Source organism: Ranitomeya variabilis, chromosome 1 (genome assembly GCF_051348905.1).
Source record: "Ranitomeya variabilis isolate aRanVar5 chromosome 1, aRanVar5.hap1, whole genome shotgun sequence".
In the NCBI taxonomy this organism is placed as follows: domain Eukaryota; kingdom Metazoa; phylum Chordata; class Amphibia; order Anura; family Dendrobatidae; genus Ranitomeya; species Ranitomeya variabilis.
In genome coordinates, this window is record NC_135232.1 from 671,192,540 (window position 1) to 671,215,150 (window position 22,611).

General features: G+C 44.2%; 1 protein-coding gene across 1 annotated transcript in view; it reads right to left on the reverse strand.

The window, feature by feature from the left end:
- Positions 1–14,960: 14,960 nt before the first annotated feature.
- The window catches only part of LOC143775664 (cytosolic phospholipase A2 delta-like), a 58,236-nt gene continuing 50,585 nt past the window's right edge, over positions 14,961–22,611 (reverse strand). The window contains exons 19-21 of the mRNA XM_077264063.1: positions 19,234–19,400; positions 16,797–16,983; positions 14,961–15,806 (exon numbers count right to left, since the gene is read on the reverse strand). Of these exons, the coding sequence (XP_077120178.1) occupies positions 15,592–15,806; positions 16,797–16,983; positions 19,234–19,400 (569 nt within the window). The 3' untranslated portion in view covers positions 14,961–15,591. The remainder of the gene's footprint in view (positions 15,807–16,796; positions 16,984–19,233; positions 19,401–22,611) is intronic.

The following is a 22,611-nucleotide window of genomic DNA, read 5'->3' on the forward strand; positions in this document are numbered from 1 at the left end:
CCCCAATACTGAGCCGCTGCTGCCGTATGTGTCCCTATTACTGCACCTGCTTTGTGGTTCTCTGAGCCTTCTAAATTCTAAAGCACCCCTCTATAAAATAGTAATGCCAGGTGCAATTGCCCTAGACAATAGTGCCCACATTTTGCCCCCTAGAAAGTAATAATGCCCTGTGTGCCCCTTTGATAGTCACAGTAACCTGAGTTCCCCTATTACAATAAGTGCCCACTTTACATTTTATAATGTCCCGAGTCTCCCCCCTGTACAGCTCCCGTATACACAATAAGATACTCTCTTATACACAGTATAATGCTCCCTCAATGTATAGTACCACCCACACAGTATACTGACCCCTTAGTAGCCCCCAAACTGATGGCTCCAACACTGTATGATGGCCCCCCTCACTGTAATCGCCACACTGTATGATGGCCCCTTCACTGTAATCCCCACACTGTATAATGGCCCCTGAGATAGCCTCCATAATGATAATGCACCAGATCGTCCTAAATATAGTATAATGCACTCCCCATAGGCAGACTCTATTGTATAATGCACCCCCATAGGCAGACTTTATAGCACAAGGCAGCCCCCATAGGCAGACTCTGTAGTATAAGGCAGCACCCCATAGGCAGACCCTGTAGTATAAGGCAGCACCCCCATAGGCATACCCTGTAGTATAAGGCAGCACCCCATAGGCAGACCATGTAGTATAAGGCAGGCAACACCCCCATAGGCAAATACTGTAGAATAAGGCAACACCCCCATAGGCAGACCCTGTAGTATAAGGCAGCATCCCATAGGCAGACCCTGTAGTATAAGGCAGCAACCCATAGGCAGACTCTGTAGTATAAGACAGCACCCATAGGCAGACCCTGTAGTATAAAGCAACACCCCCATAGGCAGACCCAGTAGTATAAGACAGCTCCCCATAGGTAGACTCTGTAGTATAAGGCAGACCCCATAAAAAACAGTAAATACTCACCTTTCTTCCTCTTTGTTCCCACGGTGCTCCAAGCTCCCACTCATCTCCTGACAGCGGGCGCCGGGCAGTGACATCATCGCGCCCACTGTCGGTGACGTCAGACGCTGACAGGGGGGATGATGAGAGAAGAAGCGCAGCGCTCCTTCCCTCATCAATGCTGTCAGCTGTATCGACTAAATGCTGAAACAGCTGACCTTGCGATGACGGGCAGGGGCACACTGCTGGCACCGCCCCCCGCCTGCTAAGGGGCCCCATAGCAGCAGAGCAGGGAGATCAATTCTCCCTGCTCTGCGGCAGAATGTATCTGTATCGACGCTCGCAGTAGCGTAGCTCCAGGTGGGCACCTCTGACCACCGGGTCCAGGGTGATGGCCCCCTCTGCCCCCCGGTAGCTTCGCTACTGCTGTACCCCCTTATGTTCAGAGATGCCACACTGTAGCCCCTTATGTTCATTCATGACACTGTACCCCCTTACCATAATGCCACACTGTGCCCCCTCGTGTTCAGTGAGGCCACACTGTGCCCTCTTGTGTTCACTGGGGCCACACTGTACCCCTTACAGGTTAATGTGGCGACACGGGGGACAGCGGGTGCTTTGGGCTCATCCCAATAAATGCCCTCTCTCCTTTTTCCATTGGCATAAGACTACTCTGACAACACTGTGAGGGTAAAATAGTGTGGCAATACTTTATCGAACCACCAAAACAGACAATAACATATAGAACAGTGCCAGCAAAATACTCAAGATGATGAAAATTGCTTGATGCTGGCTCGCTGGGATTAGAGCAGCTGTGACTTTGGAGCTTTCCGGCCCGACTACCCCCACCTGTGGCACCCCACTTTTGGTTGTCACCCACAGATAGTAGGTAGCGTCAAGCTCAGGAAGCTGACAGTCCATTGAGGTATGGGGCCAGGTGACTGGAGTGTCGCAAATTGGCTTCTGGCTTGAAACTGAAACAGAGAAGAAACAGATTAGGCTTTAGAAAAAATCTTTTTGACAGTGAGGGTGATTAATGAGTGGAACAGGCTGCCATGAGAGGTGTTGAGTTCTCCTTCAATGGAAGTCTTCAAACAGAGGCTGGACAGACATCTGGCTGAAATGGTTTAGTGAATCCTGCATTGAATAGGGGGTTGGACATGATGACCCATTGAGGTCCTTTCCAACTCTAACATTCTGTGACTCTCCGAACATCTCAATGGGGGTCATTTGACCAGTGAGTCCAAATTGTGGTTTCCCCAAACGTATCCATGGGATCAGTGATGGTCAGTGGAGCAGATCTGTGTTCTTCAAGCTGGCACCATGGTCCCCTGGAGCCATGGTGTCCTGGATGTTTCTCTGGCAAGTCACTTGTTTCTTCTTGCAGAAAGCTAGAAACCCCTTTTCATACCCACATCTGTGGCTCAGGTCATGATCCACAGGTCTGAGGGACGGTAGGATAAGTTTAATTCTCATTGTTTAAGTAATTAATCAATCAATCTGCATTTTTCATCCTTCTCTGATTTGTGGGTCAACAAACTAGCTAGCCTGGTGCAATGTGTAATCAACATATTAACAAATATAACAGATAACACAGTAAGTTACAACACACCAACTCAAAAGTCAACATCCAGGCTTCTACGAACAATAGTCTGTGTTTTCTCTTCCCCATGACAGCACCGCACATGAGAGATGGTATTCACCCCCTGGAACAGGAAACCTGTAGCAGAGATAAAAGAAGGGGGCGGCGCCTCTCAGTTTTGGTTTCCTGTTCCTGCAGGTGGATGCCTGTAGCAAGATCCATACTTTCAGGGGGATCTCCCTCTGATGAATCCAGCCCGGAGGCCGAGGTCCATAGTAGGTGGAGAAGCAGCTGGGCGCGGTGGTGCGCGCCTGTAATCCTGGCCGAGAGGAGCTGTCAGATGCCTCACTCATCCCCCTGCTGAACTCCCCGGCGGCCACTCCTGTCAGGAGGCTGGGCCGGGAGGAGGCGTACCCATCACGACGCTCGCGCGTCCAGGAGGGAGTCGTTCCAGGAGTGCGCACACCGCTCTTACCCTAATAAAAAGGCAGTGTGTAGTACACACAGCAGCAAACAGCCTCAGGAGACATGGCAAACCCCGCTGCAGAAGTACGCACACCGGAGGACCCTCAACCTACCGTGGTACCCAGGGGGTTCAGTGGGTGAGTGCCTTTGTAAGGCAAAAAAACACTAGTAGTGATAGCCCTATATCATGTTTTGTATTTTTAGGTTAAAAAAGCCACATCAAAACAGAAGAATAGGGCATGTGCTTTATGCAGGGAAACCCTACCTAAAACATATGATAAACGGATCTGTCGCATATGTATTGATAAAACAGTAGCCGAGGAATCACCGTCCCTGCTCCAAAGTATAAAAACCATCATTCGAGATGAGGTGAAGATAACAGTGAGGGAGCAGTTAAAGGAGCAAACAGTATTCACCTCTGAAAAACACACCCCTCCCCATGCTTCTAAAAAAAACCCCAAAGTTCGGATATAGATTCAGAGGAAAAAGCGGGAGAATTAACCCCCTCAGATGTCATATGAGGAGTATGGCCGTCCTTATTTTTTGTCCGAAAATATCAGGGAATTAATTAAGTTGGTTAGGTCCACCATGGGGGTCGAAACGCCCAGAGAACAACGCACAGTACAAGATTCCATGTTTAGCAACTTAGAGGTGAAAAAACGCAGGGTTTTCTCTTTTCATGACTACCTGCTAAATTTAATTAAGAGGGAATGGAAAAAAACTAACAAAAAGATGTCCGTGCCTCAGACACCTAAATGTAAATACCCATTTGATAAGGAGGTCTGTGAAAAATGGGAAAAAGCTCCTAGACTGGATACGGCTATCGCCAGTACGCCTAGAGGAATAGCCTTACCATTCGAGGACATGGGTGCCCCTTGACCAAAAAAAGCCGATGCCTTTTTAAAATCCGCTTGGGAGGCGTCAGCGTGGTCATTTAAGCCTGGGGTTACGGCCACTTGCATAGCTCGTGCTATGGTCAAGTGGCTTGAAGAATTAAGTGAACAACTAAAAAATAAATGCCCGAGAGAGAGGGTATTGGAGGCAATACCCTCATTACAGAAAGTGGCAGGATTCCTAGCGGACGCATCAGTTAACTCCATTCGATGTGCCGCCCATTCATGTGCCCTATCAAATTCAGGACGCAGGGCACTATGGCTAAAAAACTGGGCTGCAGATTTTCAGTCAAAAGTAAAACTCTAAATAGATACTAAAACACTAGTGGCGCTTCATACACTGTCGATCTTGCAGCTGTTAATGATACAGTGCCACTCTTCTGTATCACTGGCTATAAGTGTAATAAATAGTATTATATCTGCACTAGAATCAATCCTTCACTAACTGTTTAGACCAGCAGTATAAAGCGCCCGATTTCAAATGAATAAAAGTGACCCTGATGAAGGAATACGTTGATTCCGAAACGCGTAGGAATTGGTCCACCGCGCTTTCCTTAGCCAGTCACGTGAGTGATCACGTAACCGTGACGTCACGCAAGGTCCTGCATTGACAGAGAACCAAGCGCCTTAAGTTGGCAGCGCTCATTTACTCCACGTGTGAAACGACTTCAGGGTGTTTTGCTTCCAGCCGGGGCAGCACCCATAGTTCGCTCATCTGAAGACAATACGCTGGACTTCTTTAAATCGAACACAAGTAGAGAAGTGGACGACTGCGTACCACTTCTGCAGGTGTACCAGGTAAACTCACTACAGTTATTTCTTAAACTAGATGGTAGCCCGATTCTAACGCATCGGGTATTCTAGAATATGTATGTAGTTTATTTATGAAGATTTTAGAATAATACATTGAATACACAGGATTTGGCCGGCCGTGACCAACTAGCGAAGTGTGGTTCAAATCCCGCGCGAATTCGCAGCCGGACTGCGACTGTCGCTGATTGTTCGCGGCCGGCCATGTAGTATATAACAGCCCACGTAGTAAATAGCCCAGCCACATAGTAAATAGCACAGCCACGTAGTATATTGCACAGTCACGTAGTATATAGCACAGCCACGTAGTATGAGGCACAGCCACGGAGTATATAGCACAGCCCACAGAGTATACAGCACAGCCCACGGAGTATATAGCACAGCCACGTAGTATATAACACAGCCCACGGAGTATATAGCACAGCCACGTAGTATATAGCACAGCCCACAGAGTGTATAACAGCCCACATATCATCTATTCTGGCTCGGCTATTTAAGCCTGGCTCTATCCTCAGCCAGGGCCAGTTGTACTGTTATGAACTGGTGGTTTAGGAGCAACATGGGACGAGCTCTGGAGGAGGTGGTACCTGTACTGACCGCAGTTCCTGAGCTTAAGACAACACTAGAAGTAGCCGTGGGATGTTCCTAGTACAACTGGCCCTGGCTGAGGATAGAGCCAGGCTTAAATAGCCGAGCCAGAATAGACGATCAGTGGAAGCAGCTGCTGACAGCTAAATCCAAGGAGCAGCCGTTCCACTTAAAACCACCGGAGGGAGCCCAAGAGCAGAACTCACAAAAGTGCAACTTACAACCACCGGAGGGAGCCCAAGAGCGGAATTCACAACAATATAGCACAGCCCACGGAGTATATAGCACAGCCACGTAGTATATAGCACAGCCCACGGAGTGTATAACAGCCCACATAGCATATAACACAGCCACATAGTTTATAACAGCCCACGTAGCATATAACACAGCTCATGTAGTATATAAGAGCCCACGCACGCAGTATATAACAGCTCACGTAGTGTATAACACAGCACATGTAGTGTATAATGCAGCCCACGTAGTGTATAACACAGGCCACGTAGTGTATAACACAGCCCACGTAGTATATTGCACAGCCCACGTAGTATATAGCACAGCCCACGCAGTATATTGCACAGCCCACGTAGTACATTGCACAGCCCACGTAGTACATTGCACAGCCCAAGTAGTATATTGCACAGCCCACGTAGTATATTGCACAGCCACGTAGTATGTTGCACAGCCCACGTAGTATATTGCACAGCGTACGTAGTATATTGCACAGCCCACGTAGTATATTGCACAGCCCACATAGTATTGCACAGCCCACGTAGTATATTGCACAGACCACGTAGTATATTGCACAGCCCTCGCAGTATATAGTACAGCCCACGTAGTATATTGCACAGCGTACGTAGTATATTGCACAGCCCACGTAGTATATTGCACAGCGTACGTAGTATATTGCACAGCCCACGCAGTATATAGCGTAGCCCACGCAGTATACAGCAATGTGGGCATCATATCCCTGTTAAAAAAAAAAAAGAATTAAAATAAAAAATAGTTATATACTCACCTTCCGTTGACCCCCGGATGCAGGCGAAGCGGTTACTGACGCTCCTCGCGCGCTCCGGTCCCAAGAGTACATTGCGGTCTTGCGAGATGATGACGTAGCGGTCTCGCGAGACCGCTACGTCATCATCTCGTGAGACCGCAATGCATGGAGTGATCACCGGAGCGTCGCGAGGAGCGGGAAAGGCCGGTTCTGGATCCGAGGGGCCAACGGACGGTGAGTATATAACGATTTTTTTTTTTTTAAATTATTTTTAACATTAGAGCTTTTTACTATTGATGCCGCATAGGCAGCATCAATAGTAAAAAGTTGGTCACACAGAGTTAATAGCAGCGGTAACGGAGTGCATTACACCGTGGCATAATGCGGTCCGTTACCGCTGCCATTAACCCTGTGTGAGCGCTTACTGCGGGGAGTATGGAGTGGGCACTGACTGCGGGGAGGAAGGAGCGGTCATTTTGCCGCCGGACTGTGCCCGTCGCTGATTGGTTGTGGCCGTTTTGCCGCGACCAATCAGCAACTTGGATTTCCATGACAGACAGAGGCCGTGACCAATGAATATCCGCGACAGACAGACAGACAGAAGGACAGACAGACAGACGAAAGTGACCCTTAGACAATTATATAGTAGACTAGATTGTGGCCAGATTCTAACGCATCGGGTATTCTGGAATATGCATGTCCCCGTAGTATATGGACAATGATGATTCCAGAATTCGCGGCAGACTGTGCCCGTCGCTGATTGGTCGAGGCAACCTTTATGACATAATCGTCGCCATGGCAACCATTATGACATTTACGTCGATACTGTGCCCGTCGCTGATTGGTCGAGGCGAATTCGCGGCAGACTGTGCCCGTCGCTGATTGGTCGAGGCAACCTTTATGACATCATCGTCGCCATGCTGTGCCCGTCGCTGATTGGTCGAGGCCTGGCGGCCTCGACCAATCAGAGACGCGGGATTTCCAGGACAGACAGACAGACAGACAGAAAAACCCTTAGACAATTATATATATACAGTAGATGTGGGCTTTACCATCTCCAGGTTTTTATCCATCGGCTATGTAATTTTTAATATAGTTGCAGCGAACCTAATAGATGAAGCGCCTTTTTACTCTTTTATTTATGTGCCATACAACTGGGTCACTTTTATTCATTTGAAAGCGGGTGCTTTCTACTGCTGGTCTAAACAGTTAGTGAAGGATTGATTCTAGCGCAGATATAATACTATTTATTACATTAAAAGTAAAACTCTTCAGTCCCTTGTGAAGGTCAGTACCTCTTTGGGAAGGCGTTAAATGAACTTCTGGAGAAAGTGTCGGATAAGAAGAAACGGTTTCCACCACCCCCCTTCTCTAGGCGCCGTTGGGGTGAGGCTCGCTTGTGTTTTCGAGGATCAGGGAATAGAGGTGGCCGAGGACGCTCAGACGATAGGTCCATGCGAGGAAAACCCTGGAGGAAAGATAGAGGATTCCTCTTCAATAAGCCTCCCCCTAGATCACACTCCAAACCTCAATGACGCCAAAGAAAAGGTGGGGGAAGACTCCAACATTTTCTTCATCAATGGTCAGCATTACCTGCCTCACAGTGGATAATAAATTTATTATCCGAAGGCCTGCGACTAAGTTTCCTCAGCCCCCCACCACGGAGGATGATAATCACTCGAGTGGCCAAGAAAAAACAAGCCACGCTAGAAAAAGAAGTTCAGATCCTCCTACAGAAAGAAGTATTGATAAAGGTACCATATCACCAAATAGAGGGGTTCTACAGCACCCTTTTCCTTACACCAAAACCAGATGGCTCATTGAGGACAATATTCAATCTAAAAGCGTTAAACCGATATATCCGTGTGTAGAGTTTCAAAATGGAAACTTTAAAATCAGCAGTAAAGCTACTCAATTCAAGCTGCTACATGGTGGTAATAGATCTAACTGACGCTTATTACCATGTACCAATCTGCGAAGAACACCAGTGGTACCTAAGGTTGGTAGTGGAGATTGCGCAAGTTCCCACTCACCTGCAATATCAGTGTCTTCTCTTCGGGGTTTGAGTAGCCCCTCGTATATTTACAAAAATAATCTCCAATATGGCGTCCTAAGTAAGGAAGGAAGATATACTACTGGTACACTATTTGGACGACTTTCTTGTCGTGGCAGACAACAAACAAAAATGCGCAAAGGCAGTCACAAGAGTGCTAGAAGCACTGACCAGTCTAGGCTGGGTAATAAACTTCAAAATGTCAAGACTAAATCCAACTCAGATACAGGAATTCCTGGAGATCCGACTGGATTCAGTCAAGCAAGAATGCGTCCTCCCAGAGAGAAAGATCTGGACCATTCAACAAAAGATACGGCAGGTACAGTTAGGTCAACGCAACTCAGTAAGATCAGCAATATCACTCTTGGGTGTCCTAACAGCGACAATCCCAGCAGTCCAGTGGGCACAAGCCCATACAAGAGAATTAGGGTGCCGTCACACTAGCAGCATTTGGTCAGCATTTTACATCAGTATTTGTAAGCCAAAACCAGGAGTGGAACAAATAGAGGAAGAGTATAATGGAAAAATATGCACCACTTCTGCATTTATCACCCACTCCTGGTTTTGGATTACAAATACTGATGTAAAATACTGACCAAATACTGCTAGTGTGACGGCAGCCTTACAATGTCAGATCCTGTCTGAGCAGGCAGCTGATCTATACAACTTAAATCAAAAGATTCTCCTATCACCAGAGGTGCAAGAATCATTAAAGTGGTGGCTGAACATCGAAAACTTAAACAACGCTGTACCTTAGTCAATTCAAAATCCGGTAGTATTAACTACAGAGGCAAGTCCATTATGTACACCTGTCAGGCCAAATTCTGCAGGGTCCATGGGAACCCTTAATGAGAGCGGCATCCTCCAACCTAAAAGTCAACGGCAGTAAGGCGAGCACGTCTTCATGCAGAGAAAGAAGTCCAAGGGAAACACATCACAATACTGTCCGACAACACCACCATAGCTTATATAAAACGACAAGGAGGTACAAGATCAACATCCCTGATGGCTGAAGCCAAAGAGCTGTGCAAATTGGCGGAAAGCAACCTTTTGTCCCTATCAGGTATGCACGTGAGAGGAACGGACAATCTGGTGGTGGATTTTTTAAGTTGCCACGTTTTACGCCAGGGAGAGTGGTCCCTGAATCAAGAGGTATTTGGGAAAGTCTGTGACATCTGGGGCACACCAGAAGTGGATCTATTTGCCACAAGGAAAAATCAGAAGGTAAACAGATTCTACTTCTTAAATCCAAAAGAACACCCAGAAGGAGTGGATGCACTGCTGCAGCATTGGAAGTTTCACCTGGGGTACGCGTTTCCCCCCAATTCCATTGATTCCGGTAATCCTAAAGAAGATTCAGGAGGACAATGCATGGATAATCCTTGTCGCGCCCTTTTGGCCAAAGAGGGCATGGTTCACATGGCTCAGACGCATGTCTATCTCGGACCCATGGATCCTCCCGGATATCCTGAATCTCCTGCACCAGGGCCCAGTGCTACATCCTCAAGTGCACAGACTCCATCTCACCGCCTGGAACTTGAAAGGGGACTGTTACTAGCAAAAGGGTTTTCAAACCCTTTAGTAACTACTTTGCTCGCTAGCAGAAAGAAAATAACATCGGACAAAAAAATATGGGAAAAATTCCTGGAATTTTCGGGATGACAGCTGTCAAATACGAATCAGGAAGTCCCAGTCAAGGAAATTTTTGAATTTATTCAAAAAGGGCTGGAAAGAGGGTTATCTACTAACACCCTAAAAGTGCAAGTGTTGGCCCTGAGTGCATTGCTTGAACAAAAACTTGCAGATCACCCTTGGGTCTACAGGTTCATCCAAGCCTCCTTTGTAGCAAGACCCTCAAAATCACTACCCAAGGTAGCTCCCTGGGATCTAAATTTAGTTTTAAATGCCTTAACTTCTCCTCCTTTCGAGCCTCTTACTTCTATTTCAGTAAAGGCCTAAACATTGAAAACAGTGCTCCTAGTTGCCCTGACATCAGCTCGGAGTATTTGTGAGCTACAAGCTATCTCTGTAAATCCCCCATATACTACCTTTCTGGAGGACAGAGTAATCATAAGAACTGACCCGGCCTTCCTTCCAAAGGTTAATTCAAAATTTCACAGGGACCAGGAAACAATTTTGCCCTCATTTTGTGCCAATCCAAAATCCCAGGAAGAACAAACCTTCCATTATCTAGATGTCAGACGTTGCCTACTCTAATATATAGAAACCTCAAAATCATGGCGGCAGTCATCAGCCCTTTTTGTCTCCTTTCAGGGGACAAAAGGGAAAAAAAATCTTCAAAATCAACTATCGCACGGTGGCTTTGTATGGCTATTTCACTGTCTTACTCTTCCTCAGGTCAGACACCCCACTGGGTGTAACGGCTCACTCTACAAGGGCCATAGCCACAGCCTGGGCAGAAAGGGCAAATGCATCTGTAGAACAGATATGCAGAGCAGCAGTATGGTCTTCACCCTCCACTTTCTTCTGCCACTACAGGCTAGATCTAGGGCTCTCAAGTCTGGCCTTTGGTAGAAAAGTGTTATCTGCTGTTGTCCCACCCTAGGAGTCTCTTCTATTTCTTCCTCTCATGTGTGGTGCTGTCATGGGGAAGAGAGAAAATGATAATTACTTACTGGTAATTTGATTTTCCAGAGCCATGACAGCACTGCATTAATTCCCGCCCTATCTTGATGATGGTTGTGTGATGCACAAACATTTTTTATTATTAAACAAAAAAGAAGGTGAATAAGAGTGACTGTTAAAATAAACATACATGTGAACTAATTAGGCGGTTACCTTGCATACTCTGAAACAAACTGAGGAGAGAGGTGCCGTCCCCTTCTTTTATCTCTGCTACAGGTTTCCTGATCCTGGGGGCGGATACCATCTCTCATGTGAGGTGCTGTCATGGAAGATCAAATTACCGGTAAGTAGGGTTGAGCGACTTTTATTTTTATAGGATCGGGTCGGGTTTCACGAAACCCGACTTTCTCAAAAGTCGGGTCGAGTGAAATCGGCCGATCCTATAAAAAGGTCGGGGTCGGACGAAACACGAAACCCAATGCAGTGCAATGGGATACTATGGTTCCCAGGGTCTGAAGGAGAGGAAACTCTCCTTCAGGCCCTGGGATCCATATTTAAGTGTAAAATAAAGAATTAAAATAAAAAATATTGATATACACACCTCTCCGACGCAGCCTGGACATCGCCGCTGGTAACCGGCATCTTCCGTTCCTAAGAATGGCGCTTGAAAGACCTTTCGATGACGTCACGGCTTGTGATTGGTCGCGGCGGCCCACGTGACCGCTCAGCGACCAATCACAAGTAATTCTCAGGTCCTAAATTCCTCATTCTAGGAATTTAGGACATGAGAATTACGTCACGGCTTGTGATTGGTCGCTGAGCGGTCACGTGGGCGGCCGCGACCAATCACAAGCCGTGACGTCATCGAAAGGTCCTTCACGCGCTCATTCTTAAGAAGGAAGGCTGCCGGAAAGAAGCCGAGGGTGAGTATATTCCTATTAGGTATATACTCACCCTCGGACGCGCCCTGCTTCTTTCCGGCAGCCTTCCTTCTTAAGAATGAGCGCGTTCAGGACCTTTCGATGACGTCACGGCTTCTGATTGGTCCGGCGGCCCACGTGACCGCTCAGCGACCAATCACAAGCCGTGAAGAAATTCTCATGTCCTAAATTCCTAGAATGAGGAATTTAGGACCTGTGAATTACTTGTGATTGGTCGCTGAGCGGTCACGTGGGCCGCCGCGAACAATCACAAGCCGTGACGTCATCGAAAGGTCTTTCAAGCGCCATTCTTAGGAACGGAAGATGCCGGTTACCAGCGGCGATGTCCAGGCTGCGTCGGAGAGGTGAGTATATCAATATTTTTTATTTTAATTCTTTATTTTACACTTAAATGTGGATTCCGATACCGATTTCCGATATCGCAAACATATCGGAACTCGGTATCGGAATTCCGATACCAGATTCAGAAGATCGCCGACCTCATCGCCGACCCCACACAGGGGTCGGGTCGGGTTTCATGAAACCCGACTTTGCCAAAAGTCGGCGACTTCTGAAAATGGCCGACCCGTTTCGCTCAACCCTACCGGTAAGTAATTATAATTTTACTTGACCAACCAAAGAAAAACACAAATTCAAAAGTCAACATAAAGTTAAGTGTATGCTTGTGGGACTACTGAATTTACAACTGGATAATTAAAGGGAATCTGTCACCCCAAAAATCGGATATGAGCTAAGGCCACCGGCAACAGGGGCTTATCTACAGCATTCTGTAATGCTGTAGATAAGCCCCCGATGTAACATGAAAGGTAAGAAAAGCAGGGTATATTATACTTACCCAGGGGTGGTCCCGCTGCGGTCCGGGTCCGGCGCCTCCTATCTTCATACGATGACGTCCTCTTCTTGTCTTCTTGCCGCGGCTCCTGCGCAGGCGTACTTTGTATGCCCTATTGAGGGCAGAGCAAAGTACTGCCGTGCACAGGCACCGGGAAAGGTCAGAGAGGCCTGGCGCCTGTGCACTGCAGTACTTTGCTCTGCCCTCAACAGGGCAGACAAAGTACGCCTGCACCGGAGCCACAGTGTGACTACAAGAAGAGGACGTCATCGTAAGAAGATGGGAGGCCCCGGACCACGACGTCCATCGGACTGGACCGGGACCGCCCCTGGGTGAGTATAATATAACCTGTTTTTTCTTACCTTTCAGGTTACATCGGGGGCTTATCTACAGCATTCCAGAATGCTATAGATAAGCCCCTGATGCCGGTGGCCTTAGCTCATATACGATTTTTGGGGTGACAGATTCTCTTTAAGATTAAATGCTGTGTTGTCACAGTTGGGCTAGCTTTTTGGTATAATATAGATGCATGCATTAAGACAGGCAAATATGAATATGTGTGCATTTCTGTCTGCAAGTATGTATGACTGGCTACATGCATGTATATATGTCTGACTGCAAGTGTATATGTATGTATATTGGCAAGGAAAGAGAACCCCAATATTTAAAAATGTTTATTTAGAGAAGTGCTTTAATAACAGAAAAATAATGTTACAAGATACAAATGTAATGCTTATTTTACTTTTACACCTATGCTGGTGCTACACAGCTCACACGACCAAAGATCGCTATGTGTCTCTGCGATACTGACTGTGACTGTTGCAAGTTGCAAGTTGCAGAAAGAAAAAAAATAGGACCCAGTAGGATTTTTTTGTGACTACCTTGGTGCAATAACCACTTTGTTGCAGTTAAACTCCATTCACTTGTAGCAGTGACACCTTGCCATCTTTAGACGGACAACCTAAGTTACTGCGTAGCTCTAGCCCAATTGTTGCTGGTAGAGTTGAGTGAAAAAAAATTGCACTGCTTTGTGTCCAGGATCTAGTCAAGGCCCTTTATTAAAGCCAGACCAGTAGTCGTCACTTCTGTGGCCAACATCCTAGGTGCCTCTCGCATGTACTAATTGTGACTACGTCACAAAGCCAAGTAAGAGGTGCTAAGATGTCAGATCGGGGAAGAGTGAATCTTTTCACTCAAGTCCAGTTACTATCCTAGCGTATTGTTAGGATATAGATTGTATTAGAATTACATTATTATTACTGCTTACATCGGCTTTCTAGCTAAGAATGATCACTCACAGCCAATTTATTTTAAATCTGTGATGTCATGAAGCTCTGCTTGGCTTTTTGTGGTTTGCAGTATTTTATGGCGCACACCATTCAGTATATAAGTGAAACCCAACCCAACAGGACTGATTTAGACTACAACCGAAACTTTGCAATATATGTATACTATCAAATTTCCTACCTAATCCAGCCATTGAGCAGCAATGAGGAAAACTAGTTCCCACACACAGTAAGTAGATGTCCTGTCCATCCATGTATGTACTTTATGGCTTGTTACGACAACAATATCCATAAAACATGTAGGTGTCTCCTGCTTCGATGTCCAGTTATTTCTTGAATCTTTTTCCATAGGAAAATTCCTTCATTACTTATATAGCAGGCTGGTATGTTATGTGAAAATGTCTTGTACGTCGATGTAAATTACATGAGGCATCATCCATCCATTATTAAAATAGCACAATATTTAAAAATGTATAAAAAAGAAAAAAAAAAGCACCAAACCTTTTCAGCTAAACACTACAGACACCGACTTTACTTTGAATCGTAAAAGGCCACAACATATTGTACAGCCATGTTTGCAGAATCTCCGGGTGCAGTTTGGTATAAAAAAAACATGTCAGGGTCCATCATTGAGTCTTCACCGCTGCTCCCAATGTCTGGCGTTGGCGCTGATGTCACATCAAGAGTAAATCGGTGACTTCAGGGGATCTACCAGTGTGGACGGATTGCCACGCTCACCTCCCGCTGATCTCCCAATTGGCTGTCGACAATGGAAGCAGTGGTAGAGACTCGACGCTGGACCGGTCCGGGAGTAATGTGTTTATTTTTTCTTTTTTTTTGCACAAAACTGCACCCTGGAGCTAATATTTTCTGAAAAGGGATAATCCCTTTAATTCTTTCAATGAATTTTCTTACATTGATAAAGGATATAACAACACCTATACATTTAACCTAGGACACATAAGAAAAAAAAAAACCCTTGACAGAATAGACAGTGAAGATTGTACATTCAGACGAGTGATTCATTTGTAACAAACAGCTATTTAATTTATCAAATTTTACTGGTTAAAAAAACACACATACTGGCACATATGCAGAGTTTATCAACAATACAAAATACAAAAACTATTTCTTTATAGTGTATGTTCACATGGGGCGGATCAGCTGCAGATGTTTTAGAACAGAAAATATGTAGTATTTACAAGCAAAGTGAATGGGATTTTACAAAAAAAAAAAAAAATCTCTTCATGTTAATTGTACTGTTCGGCTCCTTTTTAATCTGCAGCATGCCATTTTATTCTGTCGATTTCACTCCTTGCAGTGCTGAAGGCGAAGTCTGTGGGTAACTCATGTAGATTTTGTTGCAGACACCACCCACAGCAATTTTTCCCCCATATGGATATATCATTACAGACACATGCCCAGATTCCAAACATATCGCCTATCTCCAGGTGCTCGGCGTTTTCCACCAGTCCTATGCACTTGGAATGGAGCGGCAGCTGTACTGGTCCATTCCTAACAGGATACATGGCACCCAATTCTCTGGATAGGTTGATGACTTGGGGATCTTGGAAAAAGTACATGTAACTTTCATCTACTGCATTTCCTAATCTCTGGGCTTGCATGTCTGCTTGCATGTAATGGCCTCGCGCAATGCTTGCAGGATCATCTTCTCGTTATTCTCCACGTTGTACTCTGTGAGATTGATCAGCTTGTGAAACTCTTCCTCACTGTACGTTGGGTTAAGTAGCCTGTAAGGCGACCTGCCATCCAACTCCACTATTCCTCCTTCTTTTTCTTGATCAGTTAACCGTTCAACCCCTGTGAAAAAAAAATAAAAGTAGATATTCTAATACTTATGGGAATTTCCTCAACTGGGAGAGTGGCTGACTGTACTGGAGACCAACTCCTATTCATTTGAATTGTGGCAAATGGGCACTAGCTGGATGCTCCAAGAAAAGCTGTACAGTAGGGGTGCCGAACCCCGGGCTCATCTGATTACCTATCTAAATGATAGATCAATGTAAAAGTAGTGGAGCAATCCTTTAAAGGGAATCTGTCAGCAAATATTGGCAATTAATGAGCAGCATAATGTAGACCCTAATTCCAGCAATGTGTCACTTACTGTGATGCTTGCTGCAGTTTCAATAAAATCAGTGTTTTATTAGCAGGAAACTATATCGTTACAAGTTTAATTGTCTTGTGCCATGTAGTCCTCCTACCCCCACCCCTGATTGACAGCTTTCTGCCTATGGCAGCTTTCTATGTACACTGTGCAATCAGTGGTGTGGGTGAGGTTACACAGAAGCAGGACTACATGGCACAAGACAACTAGTCCTGTAACAATCTCCTGCTTAAAAAAACACTGATTTTATTGAAACTGCAACAAGTGATCGCTGGAATCAGGGTTTTTTAGCAGGAGATTGTTACAGGACTCTGCTGCTACATCATGTTGCTACTCTCAGATTACATAGCAAATAGCAATAGTGACAGATTTATTTTACGCTTCATGTGTTTGCAACATTAAGAAAGGCTGTCCATTAACACCTTGTCCCTCTCTATATCAATACAATATGCCAAAACCCTTGTGAAGCTAAACTATTTAGGTAGGCAGTCTCTGGGCCCACTTCACTATACTGGGATGATTATAGTTTAACAGATACAAAGAATAGGATTCTTCCTAAGACAATTAACCAGAGACGTGTTTGACATGAGGCTTCCCTTCCTATATCTGATTTAGCTGATGATCCTAAAACTTATTTTTTTCAAGGAATATCGCTGATACGTATTCATGGAGCCGCAGTAACTTACCTGGATGTTTAAAGAGCTTAAACGTGTCATTTACCAGAGGAAAATGCACAATAGTGGGACACTTGGGGTTTCCACAGTTTTGGAAGACGTAACATTCCTTTGGATTTGCTTTGTCGTCCTCACACACTTCGACATTAGGAAAGCAGATATTATGATCAATGCAGTACTCCTTGGTCCGTTGCACAGACTGAAATGAAAGGAATTTGAGAAGTCTATATAATAATCACATACTATCTCTTTACAATGGAAACCAATGGATCTATAGGACACCTTATGCAGATCTGCATTACCTAGTTTTCCAAATGCCAAAAAACAAACAAAAGTAAACAGCACTGTCTGAAAAGTCGAGGTTGTCCCAAACTTGGACCCATGTGTCATTCAATAGTCATTTTAGAACCAGCCACACATAGTGATCACGGGTGCTCTTCTGAAAAAAACATGTAATTCCAATGCCATATGCGAGAAGGAGAAGGCACTCACCGATCTAAAGGTACCGTCACATTTAGCGACGCTGCAGCGATATAGACAATGATCCGATCGCTGCAGCGTCGCTGTTTAGGTCGCTGGGGAGCTGTCACACAGACAGCTCTCTCCAGCGACCAACGATCAGGGGAACGACTTCGGCATCGTTGAAACGGTCTTCAACGATGCCGAAGTCCCCCTGCAGCACCCGGGTAACCAGGGTAAATATCGGGTTACTAAGCGCGGCCCTGCGCTTAGTAACCCGATATTTACCCTGGTTACAAGTGAACACATCGCTGGATCGGTGTCACACACACCGATCCAGCGATGACAGCGGGTGATCAGCGTCGAAATAAAGGTCTGGACTTCTAGCTCCGACCAGCGACATCACAGCGGGATCCAGATCGCTGCTGCGTGTCAAACACAACGAGATCGCTATCCAGGACGCTGCAACGTCACGGATCGTTGTCGTTCTCGTTGTAAAGTTGCTCAGTGTGACGGTACCTTTCGTGTGAAGGTACCTTTAAATTCCCAACTTTATTTCATCTTCATATAAAACTCCTTGGCCGGGGGAGTGAGGAATGGAGCTCTTGTGAGCTGGAGCAGACGACGGCCGTTTTGCGCTGTGCTTGCGCTTCCACGGGTCAGACCCTTGCTGACCCATGGAAGCGCAAGCACAGCGCGAAACGGCCATCGTCTGCTCCTGCTCACAAGAGCTCCATTCCTCACTCCCCCGGCCAAGGAGTTTTATATGAAGATGAAATAAAGTTGGGAATTTTAGATCGGTGAGTGCCTTCTCCTTCTTCTCGCATATGGCATTGGAATTAGCTAGTTTTCCTTCACATTGTTGTATATAAATTGCGGAATGAGATTACTTTAGATGCATAGACATCAGTTTGATTATTTTTAATCAGTGTACTTTAATTAATATGTTTTTTCTATACACATAATAGGTTTGACGTTTCGGCCCATCATGACCTTTTTCAAGAAATATCTATCTGTATTCATTTGGATGTAACTCACCCTATTATTTCTGCTTCATCAATTATAAAAATAAAAAATCCTAAAATTCATATTTTGCTGTTCTACTTATGTCGGTTATGCGCTTCGGTCATTTCCTCTTGAAATTGCTAAGGTCCCTATTACATTGCTCATATTTGTGGGTCCTGTCAGGACTTGCATCCAAACCCCCCCTCCGCAAAACAGGATTCGGGCGTATTTGCTTACAGTCCATAGACTATGATGGTGCTGACAGAGCTACACGCACTCTGAAATGCATTATTTTCGGACGAACACTCAGATGTAGGCATATATGCTCGACAATAATGCACGTCAGAGCACACGTAGACCGTTGGCCCCCTTATAGCCTATGTCCCCGTCGGCGCATATACATGAATTCTGTTTTTGGAAGGGTTCGGATGTGACAACCAACAGGACCAATGAATGTGAGCAAGAACGCAATGTGAAAGCATCCTAATGCTCCCACTCTGCAGATGAAGACATTGTCCAATAGGTCATGTACTAGATGATGCCCAATATGGTTAAAATAGGAAATTATAACAACCAGATTTTATAAGAGGGGTGGATGTACACTGCTGGCATGCATCTGAAAATATCGTCGGCAGATGGCAGCTTTTCTCCCAAAACGACAATGCTTACAACAGTCTGAATGACTAATGATTGGCAAGGAAAATCTGACATATAACATCTCAGAATAATTCTCACAAAGGATTTTTCAGATGAAGATCAAAAACGGCATATGACCCAGTAAAGTCTTTCTGGTACCAATTACCATTATGTGCATCTAGTAGTTACCCTTGTTTAAAACCCCTTTATCTTTTGACAGAGACACCTTAAATAGGAATTATCTAATGTGAGATTGTCAAGCATTAGTCCGACACAGGTACATTCTGGATTCTACGGATCTACAATAAGTATTTTACTAGTAATTGAAAGTTTGCCCTTCTCTACTTACCTTAAACCTGTCTGATAATCCATAGTCAAATGACAGTAGTACGTTAACTTTGCGGTCTTCCCGGAGCAGTGGAGGAAAGCTGGCATTAATGTAGTATGCACTATCTACAAGGCAAAGCTCTTCAGCAGATGGTGTCAGATAGTTTGGAGAATTATCCAGTTCTGTATCTAAATAGCAGAACAATCTTCATTAAAGTCAAATCAGCAACACACTTTTCATAGACTGGCCTATCCATCGCCCCTTTGAAGAAGCCATGGCGAAACACGCGTAGGGGGCAAAGCTACAGCATCATGGGCTATTATACAATACATATTTAGAGTCTATTATATAGTTAATGTGGAGGTGCATAACACGCATGATCCAGTCTGCTTATACATTATTACCATTGTCTTTTTATTGGTCACCGCCTGAAGGTGTTCTACAGACTTCTCAGCCACATTTATATATATTTTTATACTTTTCCAATATACAGTGGTGCTCAAAAGTTTACAGACCCTGGCAGAATTTTTGCTTTTTTGGCCTTTTTTTCAGAGCATATGAATGATAGCACAAAACTTTTTCTCCAATCATGGTTAGTGGTTGGTGAAGCCATTTATTGTCAAACTACTGTGCTTTCTCTTTTTAAACCATAATGACAACCCAAAACATCCAAATGACCCTGATCAAAAGTTCACATACCCTGGTGATTTTGGTCTGATAACATGCACAGAAGTTGACACAAATGGGTTTGAATTGCTACTAAAGGTAACATCCTCACCTGTGACCTGTTTGCTTGTAATCAGTGGGGGCGCATGAAAGCTGAGTGAGTTTCTGGAATCCAGACAGACTCTTGCATCTTTCATCCAGCCACTGACGTTTCTGGATTGTGAGTCATGGGGAAAGCAAAAGAATTGTCAACAGATCTATGGGAAAAAGTAGTTGACCTGTATAAAACAGGAAATGTATACAAAAAGATATCCAAGGAACTGATAATGCCAGTTGGCAGCGTTCAAACTGTGATTAACTAATGGAAAATCAGGGGCTCTATAAAAACAAAACCACGGTCAGGTAGATCAACAAAAATGTTGTCCACAACTCCCAGGAAAATTGTTTGGGATGCAAAGAAAATCCCACAAATAACATCAGCTGAAATACCGGACTCTCTGAAAACTAGCAGTGTGGCTGTTTCAAGATGCACAATAAGGAGGCACTTGAAAAAAAAATTGGCTGCATGGTGGAGTCACCAGAAGTAAGCCATTACTGTGCAAATGCCACAAAGTATCATCGCGCCTACAATACGCAAAGCAGCACAAAGACAAACTTCAAAACTTCTGTGACAAGGTAATTTGGAGTGATGAGACCAAAATTGAACTTTTTGGCCACAACCATAAACGTTACATTTTGAGAGAGGTCAATAAGGCCTATGATGAAGGGAACACTATTCCTACTGTAAAGCACGGAGGAGGATCGCTGATGTTTTGGGGATGTGTGAGCTACAAAGGCACAGGAAACTTGGGCAAAGTTGAAGGAAAGATGAATGCAGCATGTTATCAGCAAATACTGGAGGCAAATTTGCACTCGTCAGCCCGGCAGCTTCGCATGGGACGTACTTGGACATTCCAACATAACAATGATCTAAAACACAAGGCCAAGTTGACCTGTCATTGGCTACAGCAGAACAAAGTGAAGGTTTTGGAGTGGCCATCTCAGTCTCCTGACCTCAATATCATTGAGCCTCTCGGGGGAGATCTCAAGAGCGCAGTTCATGCTAGACAGCCCATGAATTTACAGGAACTGGAGGCTATTTGCCAAGAAGAGTGGGCAGCTTTACCATCTGAGAAAATAAAGAACCTTATCCGCAACTACCACGAAAGACTTAAAGCTGTCATTGATGTTAGAGGGGGCAATAAACGGTACTAAGAAATGGGGTATGTGAACTTTTGATCAGGGTCATTTGGATGTTTTGGGTTGTCATTATGATTTAAAAAGAGAAAACAAAGTAGTTTGACAATAAATGGCTTCACCCAACCACTAACCATGAGTGGAGAAAAGGTCTTGGAGATATCATTCATATTCGCTGAAAAAAAGGCCAAGAAAGCAAAAATTCTGCCGGGGTGTGTAAACTTTTGAGCACAACTGTAGCGGATATATGCTTAATATATATATTATGGTATAGAGCCAGAAATACTTTTTTTTACATCCATGTGATATACAGTCTACTTTTCACTTACGTGTGGGTGACACATCAGTTACCTTCAGGCAGCTCTTGGTTATGTTATTTTCTAGTCATAACTAGCAGGTGGACTTGTTTGGACAACTAATATAGATCATGTGACCATACCAACTGATTATTATACAGTAGGCATATTTTTGTCTTGTGTTCAGATATACAGTACAGACCAAAAGTTTGGACACACCTTCTCATTTAAAGAATTTTCTGTATTTTCATGACTATGAAAATTGTACATTCACCCTGAAGGCATCAAAACTATGTCAAATTGAATTCCTGATTCAAAGTCCCCAAAGATATTGACCCAACTTTCCTATGTCAGTGCAAATAAATATTTGTGATGTTCAGACAATAGCATACATTTTGTACCACCTTGGGAATGGTGGGTGATTAACGTCCAATATAATAAATACAGCCCCCCCCCCCCTTTACTTAGAGTGTTGCCTCTTTTCATTTTCTATGTTTTTTATTGTTTGGTTTTCTTTGTGTGCTATTTTCACGGAATCAAAATAGTTTTAACTGGTTTAAGACTATTTGATGTGCTCATGACTATATACATCATTCATCTAATGTGTTCATATGCGATCAGCCCTTGTAGGACTAAAACATTGTATGTATGTTTTTAATTAAAAAAAACAAAAACAACTCTTCCGACATTCCAGTTTTCCCCAATAAAAAAAAGTTTTATAGTTTAATCTGCGAAAAATAAAATAACTTAAAAAGTCACATCTGTAATTTGGCTTTGATTCATCAAGACCGGCAATCTTCGACGTGGCCTTAAGAGGCTTGCACGCTCCACTCCACTACCTCAGTAATGATTTAGCATTAGTTTTATGATGACACAATAACGACATCATAGCAGAACACAACCTATAAATGTATACTTGGAATATTGTGCTGTATTTGCTTAAAAAGTAAGCATTTTTTTTATGAAAAATCTGAATTTTATATAGGCTGGTCTATGAAATGTACCGTATATTGCTAATTTGATTTTAATGAAGTTTACTCTGCTCTTTAAATAAATTCTACAAAAAAAAAATAACTGCATGTACCATAAGTAATATCACATAATCTTCATTAGATAAAAGATTTATTAGAAGAATCATGATAAAAACATTGAAAAATAGTGAGGATTACGTTTAAAAACGTACTAAAGAAGATACAAAAAG